This window comes from Amphibalanus amphitrite, unplaced genomic scaffold, assembly GCF_019059575.1.
Source record: "Amphibalanus amphitrite isolate SeventyFive unplaced genomic scaffold, NRLGWU_Aamphi_draft 001656F_arrow, whole genome shotgun sequence".
Classification (NCBI taxonomy): domain Eukaryota; kingdom Metazoa; phylum Arthropoda; class Thecostraca; order Balanomorpha; family Balanidae; genus Amphibalanus; species Amphibalanus amphitrite.
This window is the reverse complement of record NW_024883149.1, coordinates 56,703-81,686: the sequence shown is the minus strand read 5'-3', so window position 1 is coordinate 81,686 and position 24,984 is coordinate 56,703. Positions and strand designations below refer to the sequence as shown.

Genomic DNA, 24,984 nt, shown 5'->3' with positions numbered 1-24,984 from the left:
CAAGCCGCGGTGCCTTGCGGTACAGTCTACCTCCCAGTCTTACTTGATCCATCCGCCGCCACTATTCGCGCCCATCATAACGCTCATACTTTCTGTGTTCTTTTTTCTTCACCTCGTTGATATAAATTAAGTGAAGGCAGATCTTTTTGGGGATACGGTGAAGATGTGACAGTTGAGTGCGCCAGCGCCAGCAGACGAGGCCGCTGTAAATTAGGCATTGTTGTGCGTCGTGAGTGTCGGTGTTAGATCATCGTTATAGCCGAAGGAAAATCACTCCATTTTCTAGGCAATTATTTGATTTGTTAATTGAAGATGTCTATTGGAGCAAAAACTACATAATTGTTGAAGTAGTTATTTCTGTGATATATTCGTACCTAATATAAAAAATAAGCGTTGAAAACACAATAAATGTCTGCAGTTAAGAATGGCCACTGTCCATAACTCTGACCTTCTGCGTCGTTAGCCTATGACTCAAGAATAAGTTTGATACGTTGCAGGTGCACAAGGGGCGGGTAGACTTAAAGCCACGGAATATATAGTCTACGACATGGAATGGACAGGAGCTTCGATTAGCATTGCCACGTGTGTAACCAAAAATCAAGGATTTTGCCGGATGAATATCCGGAGATCCGGAGGATGCGGATGAATTTCTTTCCACGTGGGTCTACATTTTCATATATTTTAACATTTCACACATTTTTTCGTAACAATCGTCGAATGATTCGCGTTCAAGGGCCAAGTTGTGACTGTGACTTTGAAATGGTAACCGTATATTTTATTGGAAACTTTTAGCACACATTGTTACGGGAGCATTTATACATATTCATTGCATTACAGTTTTAACATTGGTCTAAAAATAAATGTAATTCGATGAAATTCGTCTAAAATTTGATGAAGATGAGGAAGTGCGAGCACTCGCGCTCTACTTTCAGGGTCTGGACTATATATGGCCCTGGTCCCAGGGCGTATCGGTTCCTACAAAAACGGTACGTCCTTCCCCATCCTCGAGCTCTGCGGAGGAAGATGGAAAAAATACAGATGAGACCTGGCTTTCATGACGCTATCTTGGCTCTCATAAAAGAGAAGTTCGCCGGGACAAGTGCCAAGGACAAGCTGTGCATCATTTCGTTCGACGAAATGCAGCTGAAACCAAAGTTGGCCTACCAGCGGGGTGATGACGTCATCGAGGGCTTCACTGATCATGGCTCTCTCTGCCGCGCCAATGCCTGCGCCGACCACGCCTTGGTCATGATGGTGCGGGGCGTCAGTGTCACCAAACGCTGGAAACAGCCCATCGGTTTCTTTCTGAGTTCCGGAACGACCAAGGCCGTTGTGCAGCAGCAGCTGTTAACACAGTGTGTCCAACGTGTAACAACAGCGGGATTCACTGTGCTAGCTACAACTTGTGACATGTCAAAGAACAACCAGGCGATCTACAGACTGCTCGGAGCTGCGGAAACCGGCTCGTTCACCGTGGACGGGCACGAGGTTGCTGCTCTGTATGACGTGCCTCACATCTTCAAATGCATACGAAATGCATTAATGAAATACGATATTGAAGTAGACGGTGAAGTAGCCTCTTGGAGTCATTTAGAAACACTACGCACTGGAATGCGCTTCTTCCCCACGGGCTGCTCCAAAACTAAGCCAGAAACACATCAGGCCAAACAGCTTTGAAAAAAATGAAAGTCAGCTATGCCCTACAATGTCAGCTATGCCCAGCAACGGCGGGAGAACACATGCAGTTTCTTCAGGAGAGCGACGCCTGGCTGCAGCGGTGGACGGTCGGTGGCGGCGCCAGCATCGACTCCGTTCGAGGACTGCGACAAACTATACAAAAGGCGTGGTGAAAATCTGGGACTTGTGTCAGGCTGCTGAGTACACGTTTCTGTGCACTCGCCGCTTAAACCAAGATCCAAGCTACTGAAAATGAAAGAGTTTATCTCGGCAAAAATATATATTAGGCACATACACGGTGCCTGTGTACCTACTTATAATGAAGAAACATTATGAAAACGGTTTGAAACGTTTAACACAACCCCTCCTCTAAATGCATTTATGAAACGTGAGTGGGCCAATAAAGGCAACTAGTTTTAACTGTAACAAAAAAAGCACTTCTGGGCACGTAAATGGGGTAAATGTGGTAAAATTCACCACCCCATATCGCCTCTACCGGAAACCCGTTTTAATGGTTTTAACCCCCGAAGGACATTGGCAATAGAGCAGGATCGTTCATGTTTATCAAAACAGCCGACAACTTTCTATCGCAGCGAAAGGTTGGCTAGGACGAGAGTCATTGCTTTCACTGACTATGACAAACCTACTCGAACGGATTTTCACCTAGGAAGTTACCAAACGAATGTTGAAAAATACATCAGCACCATGAAAAAAACCTTACCCACCATCCTCAGCAACGCCGCCTCCCGCCGGCGTCCACCGGAAAAGGGCGACAAACGAGCAAGTTTTAATTGTCAGAAGTGATTCCAGACAGCAACACCTGATTAGAATAAAATGCACCTTCTCATATTGCCCCGGTACCCCATTATGCCCCACCTTCCCCTATTAGTTATAGGTCTGGCAACTATACTTTCATCCTTGTAAAGGAGGTAACCACAGCGAATCCGCACGACTAAATCATCAGGTCGCCAAAAACTTGGCAGTTACAGGAAATCTCGATCTTGTCCATTCCATGTCGTAGACTATATATTCCGTGCTTAAAGCTGTGCTGCCAATCTCCAGAACACTCGAGCCGACACTTTCAATCCGTGGGGCGTGGAATGCCGTCATTCGAATTCCATCCAGGCGCTGCATACCGCACACAAACTGACTGCTGTCTATGGCTCTCTCCGATCATTTTATTATTTTTTTTTTTGCTCTCGATCCTCTTAATTTAATCGCTGTGGAACAAATAACATGTAAGTTATTTTACAAAAACTGGAATATAAACAAGTAAATTTTAAAGCTTTGCGAGTGAAGTGTCACTATTGATATAAAAGAACGCGACCTGTGCCGCCATTTCATTACAGTTATGTCCACCGTTGATTAGTTTTGTTTCTAATGACGTCATACGGCCGGGGGACGCCGTTAATCAGCCTTAACGCTCCGTCTCGGGAGCCCTCGGTCGCTCGGATGGCTTCATCAGCATTTGGTCGGTTAAGATGAAATTGTCCAGAGTCCTAGGGCGAAATTCAAGAAGATTACGGAACGCGTAACGCTCTCCAAAGCAGTGAATGAATCCAAAGAACCGGCTTGGTTTTAATCCACATAAAGCCACTTCCAGTTGAGATGGAGTAATGTGGTTACATAAAGTGATGAACACAAGCAAAAAAAAATACTGGGTAAGAGTAAAGGCATTATTTAAATATAAAAGAATGGAAACACATTAAACAAATGCTTGTACAAAGAGCATTACAAATGCACTTCCTTTTTGCCGATGTTCAATGTAAGCTCCGTTTGTAATACCTGTTTTCGCTTATGCATTTGGAATAAATAACCATTTGACTTTACTAGTAATTTCAAGCTTGAATATCACTGTGCCTAGAAACGCACCTTCCCAATGACTATTGCCTTATAGCCCTTCACTGTGTTCTTATGTAAATAGGGTCTCAATCGGCTCCAAGGCACATTATTTGGAATTGACAAAGCAAAAGCATACCGCTGAATGAAGTAAAAACTATTGTTTCCATTAATTGACTGGCTTATGACGATAATTTAAAATCAACAAACGCACGATATTTCGTTTCTCCACGGTGCCCACCAGATCTATCCATCTCAGATCGCCTCTGCGTGTCCGACATCGGGCCGCTCGCTGCTCCGCCGCCGCTGTCGGGTCGAGCTTGACGCACGAATAGATGGCGGCGATTTACCGGCGGGCCGACCGCCGACAGGAGATGACCTCGTCCCCATCGTCCGGGCCAAATGTGCCGGCCCGCCGCCGCCGCCGCCGGGCGCACCGCTGACATGCCAGTCTGGTCATCAGGCCGCCTCTTATGACCGGTCTGATGAGATGATGGCCGCGGCTGGCTGACCGGCGCCGGCCCGTGTATGATTTGCGCTGCGGTAAATCACCGGCCACCGAGCCGGACGATGAGACGACGCCGTTTCGGTGGCGTCCCATGTCCGGACATCGGCGACCTCCCGTGGAGATGTGCCGTCTTGGTGGACACGGCAGGGCTTTTCGTGTATGAGGCACGGGATAGAAGGCAAGGATGTGGTGTAACATGCATGGTTGAGTGCGATCTTTCAATAACGATCATTGTTGGCGATCAATAGCAATCGATATCAGATCATACAGAACAATCGAATGTCTTGCGCCATTACCATCATGGAATGCTTGATAATTTGGTTTTCGGTCATATTTTCACAAAAAATTGACGAAATTATAGCCCCGATGACACATTAGTCAAACAATCGTCTAGCTGCTTTTATGTAAAAAGTAGGACTCAGAAAAAGGAAAACTTTCAACTCCGAAAATGCTTAGAACCCCTGCAGTGTAAAGTAGAAACTCTTGTTTAATGTGATGTTTTTGCTAATGTCCACACCGTCTCATTGACTGCGGAAAGTTAGGATGACACAACACTGATGCAAATGTCGTAAGTGTGATCTATCCGGTGAAGTAGCGGGACAACTTTTCCGTCAAAACACTTCACACCCAAGTTTCGCCGAGTGGATGATAGACAGTTGACTTCAGCGATCGTATCAAATTGTAAGAGGACTGAATGAAGTGTTACTAACTAGACTGAAAGCATTCAATCATGCATTCGTCAAGCATTATTGCTGCTTATTTCGTGGACTTTGTTCATTTAATAGATTTCGTCAGTTTGGATTTCCTATAGCTCCTACTCAAGGAGGAAATTTCAGGTGGCAAGGCCCAAAACAGTGCATTTTTGTCACATTTGATTTCCAAGCACACAGTGAAAGCATGATTATCGTGGCGACTTTCAGTCTCTTATGCGAAAGTGATCCTAGTTGTGATGCGTTGTCAATGTCCTCAATTCACGCTACTTTATAGACTCATCCGTCTTGGCTTTGCCATGTCAGACGTACTGTTGTCTATTTCGACTTATATCCGCCATTTGACCAATATGACGTGAGAAAATGAGATCCGTGACCGATGTTTTAGGTCATGGTACCATATCCTTAGGCATTGAAACAACGACATTACTGAGCATACGTTCGTAAATGTGGGTACTTACGAATTGTTTTTGTTGAATACTTTTGAAAATATGGTAAATTATTAAAACAATCGTGGCGTTGGGCGAATGTTGAAATATTGCTGAGCCGCATCTCGCTGGTCGTCGGCGGCTCTTATTTCAAAACGGGTACAGTCTCAGCCAGCTGGCGTGCCCGGCGACAGATGAAATCAGCTACGAGGCAGTGTCAATGGGTTCAATGTCAGAGGCTGTTCGAGCGTCTGACAGAAATCTGGCAAATCACGTGGATTTGGCAAAATGCAAGGTGGTTTGAATGCCTCAGCACCACGCGAAAGAATGCTGAGGTCATGGTATCAGGCGCTCCGGTCGTACAGCATGCCTCTACGGCCTGACGGTCTGAGGGGCCAACTATCATTTGAAGTTGGTCCCTGGTCGGTTCCTTCTAAACCTCCAATTCTTCTCGCCTATTTATTTTCGGATTTGGTGGCACGAAATCATGACTATTTGGTTGATTTACTCGATACCCAAGTGAACTGCGAAAAGCTGTCAATTGTGGTGGTTCATCTGCTCAGCTATAACAGTTCTTTCATAGAGTGAAGACACCTCACTCTAAGTGAATATTTGTGTCTATAGAACCTTTTGCCATTTCACTGATCAATATTTTACCGCCAACTATTCTCGTATAGCCGAAAAGCATGAAGGCAAGTTATATAATCGGCAAGACCCCAGCATAAATTCAAGAAGGCTTTCACACAAGCGCAATGAAAGGAATACGAATCATCATAGTACAGCATAATAAGTCCATCACATTACCGTCCTGATGATCCATACTCTTTTTCAATTCACCATGCCTCACCCGTTTCTCTGCTGTTTCAGTGTTCTGCGTTGGCTCGCCAAACATCACCAACGCGCGTCATAACGCCTCCTATGACCTTAGCACGTTCGACCTGAACACGACGCTCTACTACTCGTGCTACCCGGGCTATCAGAGCCGGGGCATGTTCTCCGAGGCCAAGTGTCTCATGTATAATGACACTGCCAAGTGGTTCGGGCCCGACATGCATTGTGACCGTGAGTGATGTAATTTTCCGCTAGATTCTGTTTTTTTTTAACTAACTTTCATAAATCTTGCGAGGAATTCCTCCCGCAGCCAAGCGCCAACTTAACGATGCCTTCTTTTGGAAACGGGCGATCATGGATAAGGTGCTCATACGGTGGAAACTGAATCTGGGATTGCTGCAGCTTTTTGTTTATAATATGCGCACAGCCGCACACTTCTTGCATTTTTAGTGTAAACATTTCTTCAGTACCTACAAGATGAGTGCTGGAAACACGAACATTCAACACATTGTGAAGCAGTCCATATTCAAGCGATTGGACGCTGGCTTAAGGCTCAAACAGACTCTTTCCGCATTCAGGAAATCGCATGCGAGAGCCTATTTAAATACATTATAATTCTTCCCGCGTCAATCGCATTCCGGAGGTGCGTGCGATTGATGCGAGCGTGCTTCCATGCATTTGAATAGGCTCTCGCATGCGATTTCCTGACTGCGGAAAGAGCCTGTTTCAGACTTACCTAAGTCTCTTTATATTGGTGTCCGACAATTGTACCCTACTGCCTTCACTGCAGCCAAGCACTGTCCGCCCCCGCGGAGCATTGAGCACGGACAGCTGGAGAGCAATTGTTCGGCGTACCTGTGCCGGGCCAGCTACCAGTGTGACCAGGGCTTCGAGCTGGTCGGACGGGCCAACACCTACTGCCAGAGCGACGGCACCTGGCAGCCCTCCGAGCTGCCCACATGCACACGTGAGTTGGGGTGGTAGAGGTAAACAGGGTGCCCCAGTAGGTAGTCTGAATAACAAAGCTTGCATTTAATTAGAGCAAATAACAAGTGAGTAAGTAAACGGTAAAGCCCGCTGTTTTTTAAACTAGTATGTTTTACGTAGTTAATTTTTATTCCTGCCAGGCATTTTTCTGATGCTGTGAGCTGATGTAGGAAATACAAAAAAATGTGTTGGTCTGACTGGTACGCATCGGCAATGAGCATCAAGCAATGTACTCACAAATCCGTGCCACCGATCCATGCTGACACTTGACACCCCCCCCCCCCCCCACCTCCCCACAGCGGTTCAGTGCTCACCTCCGCGGACACCTCTGTACGGCCGTGTCGAGGTGAAGACGACCACCGTCTCCTCCATAGTCCACTACTCCTGTCAGCCTGGCTACGTTCTGGTCGGCAGTGTCGCTCGAACATGTCAGCCGGACAAGCGCTGGAGCGGCGACGAGCCCGTCTGTCAAGGTAGGTCTTGCGCCACGGCCGGAACGAGGAGAATGTTGGAAAATGAATATTGTTAGTTTTGACAAATCACCCCTTAGTTAAAAAAAATCACCCCTAATTTGAACAATATTTTAATATATTGTTAAAATGCTAGTTTTAACCCTCACCTTTTAGCTGTATCTTGGGAGCTATTTTGAGAACCAAATTCATCACCAAATCAAGTAAGGATATCGACGCTGTCGTTCTCTGGGGCTGTTTCACGGTCGAACTAACTAATCATTAATAAATGACGATCTATGTCCATCTCCAAGAAATCAACCTGTCGTAGCTGTGTCCTGGACTGGTCCAGACAGGTTATTCTGACTCATGGAAGCGAGACTACCAACGACCTCATATCTGCCTGTGACGAATGGTGAATTTATTCACCGGAACGATGTGACAAAGAGGATTGATTGGTTCGGCTGTCCTTCCCTGAGAGCGCCTTTACATAATCGTAACCTGATTTATAGCTTGTCATAAGTCACGCTACGCTCTTATTTATCTATGCTTTGATTGTTTCATAAACTGCTTTACGAATCATTTTATCGCACCGCAGGTCTTGATACTCGTGCCTACAGAAATAATCGAGGCATACCTTGATTATTGCTCTGCAGAGCAAGAGGGCGTGCTCACTGCTCACCCTCTCCCTTGGCTAGCAAATGAGCGTATAGCACTGGCACTTCGCATACGAACTCCTACGCACGCCACGTTGATAAACTACATCCGTCTTGTTAGCCGCTAATTCAAATAAGTTGAATTCGCATGGACGAGTAAGAATAAAAAACAAATTCATATATTTGTTGAACAAAAAGTGCACGAGACCGTAATTTGGAAACCTTGCCACTCTTCTAACCAGCATTTTGTTGGACTTGCCATGTTTGAGAGCGATGAGGCTACGTATCATTCATTCGTCGGTTCTTGAATAATTTTTGAAGGTCACCAAACACCTTCGTCTTTCTTGCACGTTTCAGTGCTGACCGAGATCAAGTGTCCGATGCCTGGCCCGCTGCACAACGGCTGGATCGGCGGCAACTCGACCCTGGTGAACTCCCAGATCACGTTCCATTGCAACAAGGACACGGTGCGGGTTGGTCAGTCCGAATCGGCCACCTGCTCCAGCAACGGCGGCTGGTCACACCCGCTGCCCAAGTGCATGGGTGAGTGCTGACTGTAAGAATCTCGGGTGAGCGCCTAGTCGGCTCGAGTCTTCTTTATTAACCCGCGCCCTGCTGGGGGGGTGTTTGAACACCCCCCCTTGTGGTTTTTCGCGAATATCTAAAAAACGGCGGCGCGGAGCGCCGCCGTTTTTGGTACACCTTACCATACATCAATTCTACACATGTTGTGCAAATTTCAGACCAAGGTCATTCAAGGTCAGGTCACCAGGTCACTTGAAGTGACCTCACCTCATAAAAAGTTTCAATGTCTGTCATAGCTTCACCGAGTGACCGATCGCTTTGAAACTTTCAGCGATTGCTAAGAGCAATAGCATGTACAAAATGTATATCTCAGAATTTTGATATTGATGACCTAAGGTCAGGTCAATTTTGCGACCTCCCCATTATAAGTCAATGGGAGAAAATTGAAATGCGTCTCTTTTGGACGAAAGACATTATAAACACTCCCAAACACTGAATTACAAGTGGTTGAGACACACTGAACATGAAAATGGTGTCCGTGACCCCTGTTTATGCCCTGAGGTCATCTTAGGTCACGAATGGTATCTAACAATTTTTCGCAAATAACTTTTGATAGAGGCATGCTAGAGCGATGAAAACACCTTAGCTGTGTTCAGCTCGACGATACGGATCGACTGATATGCAACATGACCCTTTCCGGTCAGGTCATGACCTTGACCTGAGGTCAAATTTTCAAGTTGACCTTTCAAGGTCAAGTTATAGTTCATTCGATGCGTCTTGACGAGAGGAACACGATGCCGGTAAAAGTAAGCTCGTACAATGCTTGGGTCAAAAGTTATTGCAGAAAAACTGTTTCCGAAAAAATCGGCTATTTTTGCAGTTTTTGCCCCCTGCAGGCAAAACCGTTGACGTTAGGTCAAATCTGAGAAAATTACTCAGAAAGGGCGTTAATAGTGCTATCGAATGCGCTTTTCCGCGGCGCTGTAGCTCTATTGGTTCCCGAGTTATGCGTTGGCTTCTTGGAAATTGTCGACAATCGACCTGGAAATCGGCGAAATTTTGCCTTCAATGACCTCTGGTGACCTGACCTTTGACCTGACCAAAAAATATACCGAAGTGATTTCGTCATTATTTTTGACGCTCTTTCGAACGCCGCCTTCCGCGTATCGCTACGTGGCCCAGGAGCCGAGTTAGAAGGGGGGGTGTTCAAACACCCCCCCCCCCCCAGCAGGGCGTGGAAATCCAGGACCCCCAGCCGGGCGCGGGTTAAGTTTAAGTTCGATTATATGCAATGTTCTGTTCTAAAAATGGGAGAAGTGCGACTATTCTTCTGACTGATCTGGATGGATTGATATATTGATATGAAAATGTCAAAATGTAAGAAATCAATTAATGATAATATGATGTCTGACGAGCTGTTTTATTTCCCCAGGACCATGCACCCTTCCACGGGTGCCTCAAGGTGAAATCATCAACGCCACATCTGACCTAATAATGCACGGAGAGAACATCACGGTCAAATGCCGTGACCGGTACGAGATGCAGCTGTCTCATCAGATGCCTGTGTGCTACAACGGAACGTGGACTCATGTACCCATCTGTGTCCCAGGTGAGTCAAATCGTCAGCCGTGCGCTACTTTTATCACAGCATACGGAGAAATACGAGTTAATTAATGTATCAAAATGAGTTCTCATGAAGTCGGCTCTCCTGTTCGGGAAAATGACAAGAAATATCACCGATCGATCCCGCCATCTCCACTGCCATGTCCCGGTTGATGAAGAGCTCCCCTTCCCCCTCCTCCCTCCCTGACCTTCCCTCGGACCACTCCTGTCTGACCTCTCCATCGACCCAGCCGGAGGCTCCCATCAAACTGCGGGCATGGACAGCGAGACGTTGTTTTCTCACCAGTCGGTTATTACGTTAGCGTGCTACGTGCACGGCACGCGCCTGTGAGAAGCCGTGAGCAGTGTTTGCCTGTCTGTTCGCTAACCACGGTACCGACCAATGCATGCCAATGGCGAACCGGAAGATTGGTGCGGCGCAGAACTGGGAGAGACTGTCTGTTGTGATACCGGCATGGGACGTTCTTCATCAAAATTACGGTAACTGAATGCCGCTGATATTGCTGTGGGCGTCATAAATTAGGATTGCCCCCTTCAAATGAGGTAGGAGTTAGTTCACCGTTTATAAAAAAGATATTGTTTTCAACAGAAAGTTCAATAGCCAAAAGAAGAAACTACTCAAACGCGTCAGTGTTCTCGCATCTCCACCCGCCCCCTATCCGCTGAGTGGTTACAATTCTAACTCCGTGCGACCACCGACAGCTCGTTGTAAGGAGCTCCCGCCCGACCCGGAGCACGGGTTTGTGATCGCGCCCAAAAACGACCACGGCAGCCGCGCCAAGTTCGTCTGTCGCGACGGCTACGTCATCGAGGGTGACAACATCACCACCTGCACCTACGGAGAGTGGACCGGCACCGTGCCGCGATGCAAAATCGGTGAGGATGGACGGTGGGCAGAGACGATGCCACAGCTTACCATGGCGTAGTGTCATTTTAGACCATAAGCGATATGATTGCTTTCTCTGATGACGAAAGACATTTCGCTCCTTCGTTGTTTGTTTGCATAAATCCCGCAGCCAAGATTGCGATGGTATGCTAAAGCTTCTTTTAGCATTGTAAATGAAAATAGTATGTCAAAACATACATAGCTACTGCAAAACGTAACTTTACAAAGGTGGAGTACAATTAATTGTATGATTATTTCTATCGTTCCTTGACATGAAGTATCTGTCTCCTTCAGTGTATTGCAGTTTCCCTGGCAACCTGACGGACGGCCGAATCCTTTTGGTGGGCAACATGGGATTATACGACTACCGCGAGTACGTCAAGAAGGTGCGCAACGATCGAATGATCTCCTTCAAGTGCAAGAAGGGCTACACGCTAAGCTCCGGCCCGTCGGGAGCCACGTGCGTGGACGGCCACTGGCGACCGCCCGGCTTCCCCACGTAAGTCCGAGGAGAGCCGTTCTGCGAACCGTGAACCCACGGATCAGCGCTGTAGTGGGTTTTGTTATACGAAAGTCCAAGCGGGTCTGGACTATGGAGTATGGAACCATCTTCTAATTCACTCAACGGTGAAATATTTTCAACATTCAAGTTTACTCGTATATTTTATGGGGTCACTCTGGAGTGCAGAACCGCGCGTCGATGTTACAACGCACACCCCGGCCCCAGCAACACCAAGCTATGCCATGGCGCAAAAGTCACTTTACGTTATGATGCCATAAAATATATTTGCTTATCTAGGGGAGTGTAAGTCGCGTGGTATTCTTTCACTGAAACTATTTGTCGGGTCAAGTGTATACTCAAGTGCCAGATATTTCGACCTAAAATGATATACAATGGCCGTTTTCACGACGGAACTTTCGCAGAGGAACTTATTTGATACCTAAAAAGTACCTACGCTTAGAGGCCTTAACATCCCTCAAACTGAAATATTTTATGTTCAAAATAATTTTAGAAGTTTAAATCCGGGCATTTTTTGCCCTCAAATCACTTATTTATTTACAAACACAGCAATTTTTGGTTCTAGTAGCCCACCTTTCGACTATGAGGTATTAAATCAGCGTGGCAACTTGCTCCCTCTTTGCTCCCTCGGGTATCTAATTCCGGAATTCTTAAAAACAAGGAAAGGATATATCGAGTTCTCTTTTATACCTATTCAGTTATGTTTTAATGGTGATTAAAATATGACAAATTTTTTAATTACATTTCATATAAGAAAACACGCAAAACAATGAAACAAAAATAACTACGGCAGATAATTACCTTCAGGTATCTAATTCCGACCAATCAGCACCTCAGTAGGATATGACGTCATACAAGAATGGTGGTGAAGGCCGTTTGCAGTCCCGGCCGGTAGGTCACGTGACCGCCGGGCGCCTCGGGTCACGCGGCGGTCGGGAGTCGGACGCGGGGCGTGGTCGCGGGCGGACGCGCGGGGCATCATGCTTTGCTTTGCTTGCTTTGTCAACTTCATATAACTTACTATCGCATTCGTGTGAAAGCCAAACACTGCTCAGTAGGGTTGTTCAAAAAAAGCGAATTTTGGAAAAGTATACGGGCTCATGGCTCGTGTGGTGAGGTATTCTTTTCTGAGTCCAACGATGCCCTTTTTTCCGAAAAATATTAACTGCTTCATGCTCCCCAAACGGCTTGAAGAGGACCATGTCACGCCCGGCGGCCGGCCGGTGTCAGTAAGGGCGAGAATTCGCCGCCGCGCGCCGGCGGAGGCGCCTTATCGGCACCGCGCGCCACGACATCTACCGGGCGGCCGGCCGGCCAGTGGTGGGAGGGAATAAAATGAGTGGTCTTCTTTCACATGATAGGGGTGCGCTAGCCCATATTGTCGGAGCGGAAAGTTTCAGTGCAGCATCGGTACCTCTGCCGCGTTGTTCTGTGTCGATTGTTCAGAAAATAAGCCAAACAGAACTAAGAAAAGACTCAACGCTTCTGGGTAATTCACTCGAAACATTCCGTTTACAGAATACAGCTGCCTCCTTAGCGTAACATATCGCTTTGTTTATTCATCAAGCTGCAAGGATTGACGTTTGTTTTACTTAGATTAGCAGTTCGAAAGAAAAGATAACATGTCTGGGAATGACAGTTTGGCCACCCTTACAGTGTGACGAATTGAGTAGAGACAATAGCGGGAGTACACATATAAATCAATTGTGTCGCTCAATCCAGCAGCGGCACCGGCAGCCCGGCCGTGCCCACCGCGCCGGTGTCGTTCAAGACCCGAATCCAGAGCCGGCATAGAGCGCGTCACACATCCCCCAGGGCAGAGCCGCCCTGACCTGACACACATCCCCGGCGTGTCATGAAGGACAGACTTATGCTTGACATCGCCTGTTTGGCGAATGACGATGGCAATGTTTACCTTTCCTATTTCTAATTAATCACGCATTTAACAAATATCTACGCTGTACGCAACAATTGTATCGTGCTAATCGCAACACAACAACCTGGTTTTGTAGTTAGGTAAAACAGACGATTGGAGATGTCTCGTATCGATGTGGCCATTAGAAGCCGCGGAAACAGGGCAGAGCCGTGCTCTCTTTGCCAGGTCTGAATACGAGTCTTCGTCGAAGTAGAACTGGACGCAGATCACTTCTTGCCTCAACATGAGACTTAGAAATAGGTAAGTTAGGTATACTGTATACATTGTATTTATACAGGCGAGGTAATGGTCTGTCCGTCATGACACGCCGGGGATATGTGTCAGGTCAGGGCAGAGCCGTGCTCTCTGCCGGCTCTGGATCGGATCTTGAGCGGCATCGGTGGACATGGCCGGGCTGCTGATGCTGCTGCTGCCCGAAGGGTTGGATTGATGGGCGCTTGATATTATGTGTACTCCAGCTATTGTCTCTACTCACACCCAACTTCGTCACGATGTCAGGGCGGCCACCGCGTCATTCCCGGGCATGTCATCCTTTTTTTAACTGCTAAGTGCTAATGTAGGTTAAACCTAACGTCGATGCCGGGGTCTCCATATTCTGTCCTTGCACATTGCCAGCTCCTGCTGTTCTTAGAAAACTTCAAATTTCCGCATACCGTTGGCAACAGCATATGTGGGCTGCAAGCCACCGTCTAAAAGCAATGTAAGTTGTCGACAGCAGTGCAAAGAGCTGTGTTATTGCTCAGAGTTCGCGTCTTGACTCATGAACAAAGCGATATGGTATGTTGAGTGGCAGCTGGGTCCTGTTTCACGGGCGCTTTTGTATTGAACAACCATGATCGATCCACATTCTCAAAGTGCGTGGCGATTACTGCTCGCTAGCAGCCTACATGTCAAATTGGGTGTCCATGGAGATATCAGCAAACTCGGACGATGTAGTCAGTCAGCCTGCCGGCAGCGTGGTAGCAGCAATCTTGGTAGCAGCGGCCGTGAAACGCCGCGCTGTATTCTCGAAACGAGATGTTTATAGTGAACTAGCCAGAAGCATTGAGTCTTTTCTTAGTTCTGCTTGGCTTTTTTCTGAACCATCGGGCATCGACACAGAACACTGCGGCAGAGGTACCGATGCCGCACTGAAACTTTCCACTCCGACAATATGGGCTAGCGCACCCCTATCATGCGAAAGAAGACCACTCATTCATTCCCTTACACCGGTCGACCGGCCGCCCGGTAGATGTCGTGGCGCGCGGTGCCGATAAGGCGCCTCCGCCGGCGCGCGGCACCGAATTCTCGCCCTTATTGACACCGGCAGGTCGCCGGGCGTAACATCCTCCTCTTCAAGCCGTTTGGGGAGCATGAAGCCATGGGTGTAACTTTGTATACTTTCGAGGTCCCATGTGGGACCCCAATGCAAACATTTGGGACCCCAATTGTCATTTTGGGACCCCAATAGTGGAGGCCCCCGAGACGCACCAGCTACTTTACAAACGGAGGTCCGATGTACATATAGAAGGTTCTCTGTATAAATAGGAGGCCCCTTGGACAAATCGGAGGCCCTGTTGGACAAATGGGAGGCTCCCTGGACAAATAGGAGGCCCCCTGAGCAAGTAGGAGGCCCCCTAAACAAGTAGGAGGCCGCCCCGTGGACAAGTATTGGACATAGGAGGCCCCCTCTATACGAATAGGAGGCCCCCTGGGCCTGGACAAATAGGAGGCCCTAGACCTAGACAAACAGGAGGCCCCTTTCACAAAAGGAGGCCTCCTGGACAATTAGGAGCCCCCTGGACAAATAGGAGGCCCCTTTCACAAAGGGAGGCCCCCTGGACAATTAGGAGGCCCCCTGGACAAATAGGAGGCCCCCTGGACGAATAGAAGGCCCCTGGATAAATAGGAGGCCCTCTGAACAAGAAGGAGGCCCCCTGGATAAAGAGGAGGCCCCCTGAAACTAGGAGCCCTCTGGATAAATAGGAGGCTACTTTAACCAATAGGAGGCCCCCTGGACAAATAGGAGGCCCCCTGAACAAGTAGGAGGCCCGCTTGACAAATAGGAGGGCTCTTGGGCAAATAGGAGGCCCCTAGGAAAATAACAGCCGCTTGGACAAATAGGAGGCCCCTGTACAAATGGGAGGCCCCCTGTACAAATAGGGGGCCTCTTGAACAAATAGGAGCCCCCATGGACAAGTAGGAGCTAGAGGCCCTCTGTACGAATAGGAGGCCCCTGAACAATTAGAAGGCTCCCTTAACAAAAAGGAGGCCCTTCAAAAAAGGAGGCCCAAGTAGGAGACCCCTGGACAAATAAGAGGCCCCTGCACAATTATGAGATCCTTGGTCGAATAGAAGACCCCTGGATAAATAGGAGGCCCCTGGACAAATAGGAGGCCCCTGAACACGTAGGAAGCCCCCTGGATAAAGAGGAGGCCCCCTGGAAAATAGAAGCCCCCTGGATAAATAGGAGACCTTCTGGACAAACAGGAGGCCTCCTGGACAAATATGAGGCCCCCTAGACGAATAGGAGGCCACTTGGACAAATAGGAGGCGCCATTAACCTATAGGAGGCCCCCTAGACAAATAGGAGGCCCTCTGTAACAGTATAAGGCTCTCTGTACGTACAAATAGGAGGCCGGCGCTCGACCTGTAGAAGCTTAGCTGTATGTACAAAAAGGAGGCTCTCTGTGCAAGTAGTCGAAGTAGGAGGCTCTCTGTACTGTATGTACCTACAAATAAGAGGCCCCCCTGGGCAACTTAGAGGCTACGTACACAAATCGGAGGTCACCTATAAAAAAGCGGGACTCTGTTGGAATACCTGTTTGAATAAATTGTTTTCCAGATATTCAAATTATTTAATCCTCGCCCGCAACATGGGGGGCAGTGGTTGCCACCCCCCCCCCCCCTCAGGTTTTTTCTGTTCTGCACTCAACGTTTTTATTGCCAGAAGCCGGATGTTTCGTATAGCTATAGCTGCTTCTCTATCCTTTCTTAGCGTCCATTGAAAATTCCAAGTTTCTGTGGTTTTGGTTTCGGAGATATGACCTTATTCTTCAGGTGATGTCATAACCCAAGTGACAAATACCCAATATCTTGCGTTGGCTATGGGTCTTATGAGCTTTTGACACCTTGATTTCGGCCTTTTTTGCCAGTCTTACCTCCCACCTATCATGGAACATGTTGTTCGATGATGTAGAGACGCTAGGGTCAGGGTCAAGGTCAGCCTAGGTCATCTAAAAATTTTGCGTTTTAGGCGAGCTGAATTTACTTTCGTGAAGTTTCTTTGACTGTATATTTGGTAAAAGTTTCTCAGTTCATGATCTCATGCTATAGGGACACATTCATAATCGGTGCACACATCAGTATACACACAGACACACACAGACATACAAACACATATCATTGACCTTGACCTTACTTGACCTGAAATGACCACAGCCAGCAAAAACCTAGTCGGATAGTGTGACAAAGAGGTTCTAGCTGGCTTGGCACCACAATACGGCAGCGTCATCGGTATATGATGAGCAGCGCACGTGATATTCCAACGGGCAACGGTGACCCCAAACAGCAACGTTCTTTAGTTTGACCTGACCTGGAAGGTCAATGACTGCCTGATGAGGTAAAATTTGGTATCATTGGATTCGTCTCTTCCCAAAAAATATGTTGCTCTTGACTGCGAAGCTTAGAATTTTGTTTGAATAAATTGTGGTGATGTCGAATAAAATACCTACACAAGCAGCGGGCCAACCCATCATATACCGATGACGCTGCCGTATTGGTGCCAAGCCAGCTAGAACAGCTCTTTGTCACACTATCCGACTAATTTGCTGGCTGTGGTCATTTCACGTCAAGTTAGGTCAAGGTCAATGATATGTGTTTGTATGTCTGTGTATGTCTGTGTATGTACTGATGTACCCTGACCCTGACATCTGTACATCGCAGACGGCAGAACAACATGTTTAATGATAGGTGGGAGGTAAGATTGGCAAAAAAAACGACATCAAGGTGCCTCAAAAGCTCACAAGGCCCATAGCCAACGCAAGATATTGGGTATCCGTCATTTAGGTCATGACATGACCTGAAGAACAAGATCATATCTCCAAACCCAAAAGCCACAGAAACTTGAAATTTTCAATGGACGCTGAGAAAAGATAGAAAAGCAGCTATCCAAAAATCAGATTTCTTGCTTAAAAAATGTTCAGTGTAGAGCAGAAAAACTAACTTGGGGTGGCAACCCTCCCCCCAGGTGCGGGCTAGGGTTAACCCTCACACTTTCTGGGGTCGGTTAGATTCCTTGCGCAATGCTGTGCCGTTAAATTCTTTTTTTTTTATAACAAAGGCTTTTTGTTTTATTGTCGAAAGTGAAAAAGCCAGAAATTTTCGTCGATTTCGGTCGACGCGGGGGATATTTACATACAATGTCATCCTGCTGGCCTGGATCTATGAGTAAGGTCAGGTGACCTACCATTTCTTTATTAATATTAAAAAAAAATCATGGCATCCGGGCTGTGACGAAAAATAAGTGGCCTAAATCCAATGAGAAAACTGGATTTGGGGGTACCCTAGGTTTGGCTTCTGAGCCTCTGGTCCCCCAGTGAAAATTTCTTAGAGGAGGCCCTGACGTGGTTCGTAAATTACCGCTTCCGCAATTGGAGGCCCCTAATTGCTTGGAGGCCCCCACTATATGGAGGCCCCCTTGGACGTTTGGGACCCCAATGGTGATGTCAAAGTTTCACCCATGCATGAAGCAGTTAATATTTTTCGGAAAAAAGGACATCGTTGGACTCAGAAAAGAATACCTCACCACACGAGCCATGAGCCCGTATACTTTTTCAAAATTCGGTTTTTTTGAACAACCCTACTGCTCAGTGCCTTTAGAAATTGAGTTTTGGAAAGCTCAAGTCCCTATAGCTCCTCAGGTCGGCAACAGTTGAAGCCTCATCTGAACCCATGTGAAAAAAACGAGGGTAAGGAACCTTGTGTTGCTTTTTCTTTTACCGTCATAATTATCTCAAACCATCACAATTTTGAGTTGCCACATTGTCTGCTTCACTACATTCGTGTAAAACTTGGGTGAAGGCTGGTGTCTCAAAGAAAGGTGAAGATATTTCTTTAAGTGCCTAATCCGTGAAATTGAAATATCCCGGCTTTACAAATCTACACTTTTCATTTTCTCCACGATACATTTTTAAAATTGTTTAAATTTTATCTACATTTGTTAAAATCGGGGCTTTGGTTTTGTGTAAACTAGATCATAAAGTTTACTATAGTTTTGTGTAACCTGATGGCTGAAGAAAATAGTAATTTTGCTAAAATGATGTGCGGAAATTTGTTGCTTTCCAAATCAAATTACTCATACCTATATTTCATTCAAAATTAGGAGGCATTATTACTGTTTTTTCTTGTAACATGAACTGAGTTTGGGTACGGTGCTCCGGAAACGTTGTGGAACTTTAAGCTAGCTAGAGCAGTTTCCATAAAAATTGTTTAGATAGTTGACATGGCTTGTTGACAACTCTTTTGCTGTTTCTAAAAAAGTGAAAAAATATTTTCCTGCATTAAGCACACAAGGCATGTTATTCTCATAAGCTATCGAATGTGTGTGTGTTTTTTTAAGCTGTTTTTTTTTAAGCTTTTAAGCTGTAACTTCAGTTACTTCACTTTAGAACATATTGCCCAGAATGCGTCACTGATCATGAGCTGGTATATCATATCATATGTAGCAAATACATAAATGATAATAGTGTGTCATGAATTTTTGTGCATGCTTCTGGATCATCTGTAATTACATCAAAGGCTCGGCTCAAGAGTGTCCTGCCGACCAGCTTATGCCCAACCCTTTCTGTCCGCAGAACGTCGCCTGCGACTCCCGCACGCCGTTTGCCCCGGCCGTCCGTAGCTGGTCTTCGCGCTGCGAGCCGCGCTGGAGTTCGCGGAGGCGTCGTGGAGCTCCCATCGGGACGGCGTGTGATGCCCGCGTCGAGCTTATAAGCCGTGAGCTTCGATTGGCGGCTCACGCAGTCACCAGCTGTATGTACAGCCTCGGCCCCGACGACCCCGCTAATGGCCGAGACCGACATACCCCCGGCATGGGTCCGCTGTCCGGTGCAGCGCTGGCCGCCCGCATGCTATGCTACTTTTGGCTGTATCGCTGCCCAGCGGGAGCGCGCTCCACGCTGCGGAAGAGGTACACGTTGCGACCCGACTGAGGACTGCAACCGGATGGTGACACGTCGGCCTCTGCGCCCTGGCCGGGGCAGGCGTGACCGACGTCACAGTGGAGGAACGCCCAAACAAGACCAGCCCACCGTCGGAGCAGCATGGAAATATCATGTTCTGCCTGGACGTCGGACCCGGCGGCCGCAGTGCACCTGCACACGTGCGGAGAGGGGCGCTGGAGGCTACTCTGGAGCTTCTGCCATTCCGCGGCGCGACTGCTGGCAAAACGGCGGCGATTGAGGCGGTTGGGAACAGCTGCAGCAATGGTGATGGCGGTGATGGCGACATGGCGGTTTGGGACTTCATCTCAGCGCGGCCGCCGCCCAGGCGCCGCTGCGCCCGGCTGCTCAGCCACCTACCGGATGGCGGGGTGGCCCTTACGGCCCTCACGCCCGTTCGGTCTGCGGCCACGTTGTGGGGTGGCGGTCGCGGGGTTAGCGGCGTTGGACTTCGTCCTTTATCCAGACTGCACCGTACCATCTGAACGGATGGATCTGCCAAGAAAGATGACATCCAAGGCGGCTATGAGGCGATCACAAAGCTTCACCAAGAGCTTCTCCTTCATGGGGCCGGCCGGCCGTTAAGTCGCAACACCGGCTGCCGAGTGCCAACAGCTGCGTGCGCTGGCGCCGACGTGTTGTGGGCCGCGCTGCTGACGCCCAAGCTGCGATATCAACCATCTATGAATAAGTGGCAGCGGTGGCGGCTTGTCAGTTGTTAACGTGCCTTAACAGACGTTGCGAATAGCCCGCGTTGGAATCGCATGGTTGGGAACACAACGCAAGTAAAAATGGGCTTCCTTGATGAACCTACTTTTTAAGCATTGTAGCCTTTGTAATTTTGGATGTTTTGCTGTAGATATTATTTTCTACATATATACTATATAGGCACTCACGTGCTTTAAATCGCGCAATGCAATTGAACCATGGTAAAGACAATGATAAATGAACTGAGAGCTGACATGCCCCATGCTTTGTGTGTGTATGTGTGTGTGGGTGTGTGTGTGTGTGTTTTTTTTTTTTTTTTTTTTTGGCGAGTCGATAAAAGTGGTTTTGGACACTGGATGAGTTTTTAGGGGTGTGGTGAGGGGGGATGTAATTCCACAGACCTTAATTTTATTGTTGGGTTAGGCCCTTTCGGTCGTCAAGACCATTGCAGAGCCGGAAGGATGATAGGAATTAGGGGGAGACATTGGTCTGGGCAGGCACCCTAGTGAGTCGCCGGGGCTGAGCCCGTTCCACAGACCTTCTGTCAGATTCACTAATGCAGTAGGTCTGTGCGGTGTTTAGTTATCGGAGCATTCTTTGAAAGTCGTGAATAGGGCCACCGAGTACCTAAATCCGTGATATTCCCCCACAAAAACTTCTTTTAAATAACCGGGGATAGGTACATGAGCAGAGTAAATGCTATTACGAACGCCTATCACAATGCTGAGCGAATAGGAAAATCCATAGATGGAGAATTGTGCCGCGTTACGGGTGCTCGGGCGCAGCCAATCCACCGTTACCCCAGCGGTGACCTTGACCCGCATCGTCTGTCTCGGCTCCAAAGCCAAACCGGCGTGGAATTGGGAGCGTTCGAGCACTCATGGTCCAGCGCAATTCTCCACCTAAATCCATTCCTGATACACATTTGCTTGCTCATAGTCATGTAACCCCGGTAAATTCACCCAACTTTCATATTGGTCGCTCCATAGACAGATGGCCACAGAGATCAACTTAAAAGGCCATTGTTGCATTCATTTAGTGGAGATCATTAAAGAGCCGTGACAGGCCACAAGTCGCGTGACATCATACGTGTAACGACCAATGACGTCGGCCTGCAAAACCCAATGGAAGCGGCTAGCAGCGTGCAATAAAACAGGGCGCTGCTTTCTAAATGTCTGTCGTGCGCCATAAATGAATATATTCTGTGTAGCCTGGCAACTCAGTATCTTTTTTTTAACTATTGTACTAGTATTTAATAATTTCATAATTTTATAATTGTGCTTACGCTTTATGTTGATATTAGTGATAAATCCTTAGATAAAGTAAATCGATGTGATATTTAATAGAAAAATAGCAAACTAACGCACCATTCATTCGAAAGCTGGGGAACCTACTAAAAAGAACTACTAAAATTCCTGAGGAACCAAAGGATCAAATGGGGATTAAATAGATGCCTGCTATTCCGTCGTGAAAACCAGGGCATATTTTAACAAATTTTTACTGCGTCCCAAAGTTGAGCAGAGGGCACGTGTTACGACTAAGGGCACAGGGCAAGGAATAGAGTAGGGCACTGAGGAGGGCAGAAAGATAGGGCACGGCAGGTTACAGGGCATGGCACAGGACATTTTAGAGGGAAGGTTACAGGTCAGGGAACCGGACAGGGCACAGGGCAGGGACGCAGTGGGTCAAATCAGCAGGGGCTACGTCCAAAGGCGAGGGGGCTGCGTCCCAAAATGGGACGCAGTAAGTGCCTTAAAATATGCCCTGGTGAAAACGGCCAATGTAACGACTTTATCACAGCGATTATAGCGCTGAAAGCTATAGGCAATAACGTATCATATGTATGAAGGAACCTGACATGAATGAATTCCGACCTTGAGATACGATCGCGGAGAAGCCAGTGCGGGCATCCAGCAACGTGGTTATTGATGGCGTAACTTACCATATCCTTAACTTATCAGTACCAAAGTTCCGTAATTCACAAATTGTATTCAAACACCGATACTTTGCAGTAACTAGTCTGCGTTTTGGCTTGTTAACTGAAACACGTTGCAGCTTCTTTGTGAGCACTATTTTAGTTTTGTGTATGCGAAGATCCATTTCCACTTCGTTCTTTTCTTTGTTGTTATGGCAGCGAAGTTCACCCTGCACTCATCGCGGAATTTTCATAAAATATTAAAGGGTACATAATTCTGCCATTATTCTTTCATGCAGCATTGCGCATATCAAAAATATGTAACTACTAATCAGAGGACAAAAAAGCAGCCTCATCAAACACATACGAGTATTCTGCAGGCCGCCGCCGGAAAATACCTGCTGTGTAAATAGGCTGCCGTGTTTGCTCTCTTTGGTATTCTGTAGACGTGTGCCTCAATTTATCTTCGTTCGCCAGTCGGTGAGTGGGCATCTTAATTAGCGCAGATATACACCCACCCAGAGTGGCCAAGACACAAAGCGGGCGCGCCTCTAAGGTGACTCTGCATCTTCATTAAATCCCAGTGAGCAATCAAGCCAGCTGCTGCTCCTTGGGGACACAATGGTGGTCGCTGTCCGTTCTTCCAGAAATAGGTATTAGCCAGGTAGCCATAAATGTAAATTGGTGGTCAGAAGAGGCGGTCTGGAGAAAGGAGAAATGCTGAAGAATAAAAAGATTTAGCAAAATGCTTGATTATAAAACGTCGCCATTTACATAAGCCCTACCAATTACCACTCAACAGTCTCATCAAATTGTTTATATGTAAACATAGCGAGGAATAACATAATTTACTAATTAATAGAAATTGTTATTAGAAGTTGTCTTTCCCCTAAGGTGGCGACGGGCTAGTGGAAAACAGCTCCAATTGGGCAAACAACACCCCTTTATCTGTTTTCCGCAGCTGCACTCTGGACCGGCACCCCACGCTGTCGTCATGGTTCAACAAGCGCTCGGTGCGCAGCGCGCGCTGGTCGCTGGTGCGCCGGCTGCGGCGCTGGGCGGCCGCGCCCGACCAGCCGCGTTCGGCCAGCGCCGGTCGGCGGCGGCTCGCCGGCGGAAGGAAGCGGAGACGGCGGAGGCGTAGACGTAAGTGAACCGGTGAAAAGAAACGCCAGCCAACGATGAAATGTGAAAGGGAACGGTGAAATGGAACGGTAAAGCAGAAAGTGAGAAATGGAAGTTGTTTATTGAAATCCTTGCCGGGGTGTTTTGCTGTAATACATGACCATGGAAATACTTGTTCATTATATCTGGTCTTATTTACAATAATTATCTTTAAAAGAATCTAAATTAACAAATCTTAAACTATTTTGGAAGCATCCATTCCTAAGCCAAGAGTCGTTTTCAAGAACTTCGTTGATTAGATTGCCCAAAAGGATCTTGGCTCAGCGGACATAGATTTGCCAAGATGAAGTTTGACATTGCGTTCATGACCATTACGCTTACATAGCTTTAGTCAATATTGAGCCGTGTCGGAGTTTTAGAAAACTTTTGCTCTGTTAACTGGATTCATCCAAAGTATTTGGGGTGAGTTGGTGCGGATGTCCGACTGTCGTCGGCTGGTCTCTGGGAACAATGGGCCACCAGTCGCTCCGCCGGCTTCTCGGCCCGTGTGTACCCGACGCACTCGATCTCTGACATGTCAGCAGCAGGAACAGACCTTGGTTTGGTGCTGTTTGGTTCCAACGTTGCTGCATAAGCAATCTATTTATGGCATTGCTAGCAGAGTTGCTAAGTGATTAATGAAATTTATTGCTGTTATTTCAAAGCTATATCAGCATTGCTTAACCCGCGCACCGACGGGGGTCTGCGCCAACTTCGCACCGACGGGGGGGGGGCGGATGACCGCCCCCCCCCTGAGATCTCGAGAACGAAGCAAGATAGCGACAAGCGGTAAACGGCATCGGATACGCACGGTCAAGATCTAAATTTTTACTAAGGTCAATGTCAGGTCAGGTCAAAGATGACGTCACAGGGGTCGAAAAAGTCAAAATGGCGGCGCTAGATATGGAGAGAGTTTGTCTCGAATAACTTTCGAATTAGTCAAGATAGGAGCAAACTAAGGACATCATCGTGATCCTCTTGTCAATCCGCATCGAATGATATATATGTTGACCTCGAAAGGTCAAGGTCAAAGGTTGACCTCAGGTCACGTGACCTCGAGGTCATCATGTATATCATTCGATGCGTCTTGACGAGCTGAACACAATGAGACCATCCACGCGGCTTTATCTTGTTCCTGTACGGAGTTATTGGCCAAAAACCTTTGGTGACCTTTGATGACGTCACATGACCTCACAGGTGCCCAATAGCAAAACAGACCTCAAGGTAGTGAAGGTTGATCGTATATGAAGTCAGGTATGGTATATGGGGCCATTCCGACCCGTTTTAGTGGTAAAAACGGAGTTGATTTTTCCCCATTGACTTATAATGGGGAGGTCGCGAAATTGACCTGACCTTAGGTCACCGATATCAAAATTCCGAGATAAACAAATTGTAGCTACTAATGACCTAATAACATCCTGC

At 47.3% G+C, this 24,984-nt stretch overlaps 1 protein-coding gene across 4 annotated transcripts in view; it reads left to right on the top strand.

Moving 5' to 3' along the window:
- Positions 1 to 24,984, top strand: part of LOC122374436 (sushi, von Willebrand factor type A, EGF and pentraxin domain-containing protein 1-like) — an 88,419-nt gene that overhangs the window by 39,936 nt on the left and 23,499 nt on the right. For all 4 annotated transcript variants that reach the window (XM_043353206.1, XM_043353204.1, XM_043353205.1 and 1 more), the window contains exons 7-14: positions 6,030 to 6,224; positions 6,784 to 6,960; positions 7,280 to 7,453; positions 8,443 to 8,628; positions 10,043 to 10,219; positions 10,936 to 11,109; positions 11,414 to 11,618; positions 23,360 to 23,544. In XM_043353206.1, coding sequence (XP_043209141.1) covers positions 6,030 to 6,224; positions 6,784 to 6,960; positions 7,280 to 7,453; positions 8,443 to 8,628; positions 10,043 to 10,219; positions 10,936 to 11,109; positions 11,414 to 11,618; positions 23,360 to 23,544 — 1,473 coding nt within the window. The remainder of the gene's footprint in view (positions 1 to 6,029; positions 6,225 to 6,783; positions 6,961 to 7,279; positions 7,454 to 8,442; positions 8,629 to 10,042; positions 10,220 to 10,935; positions 11,110 to 11,413; positions 11,619 to 23,359; positions 23,545 to 24,984) is intronic.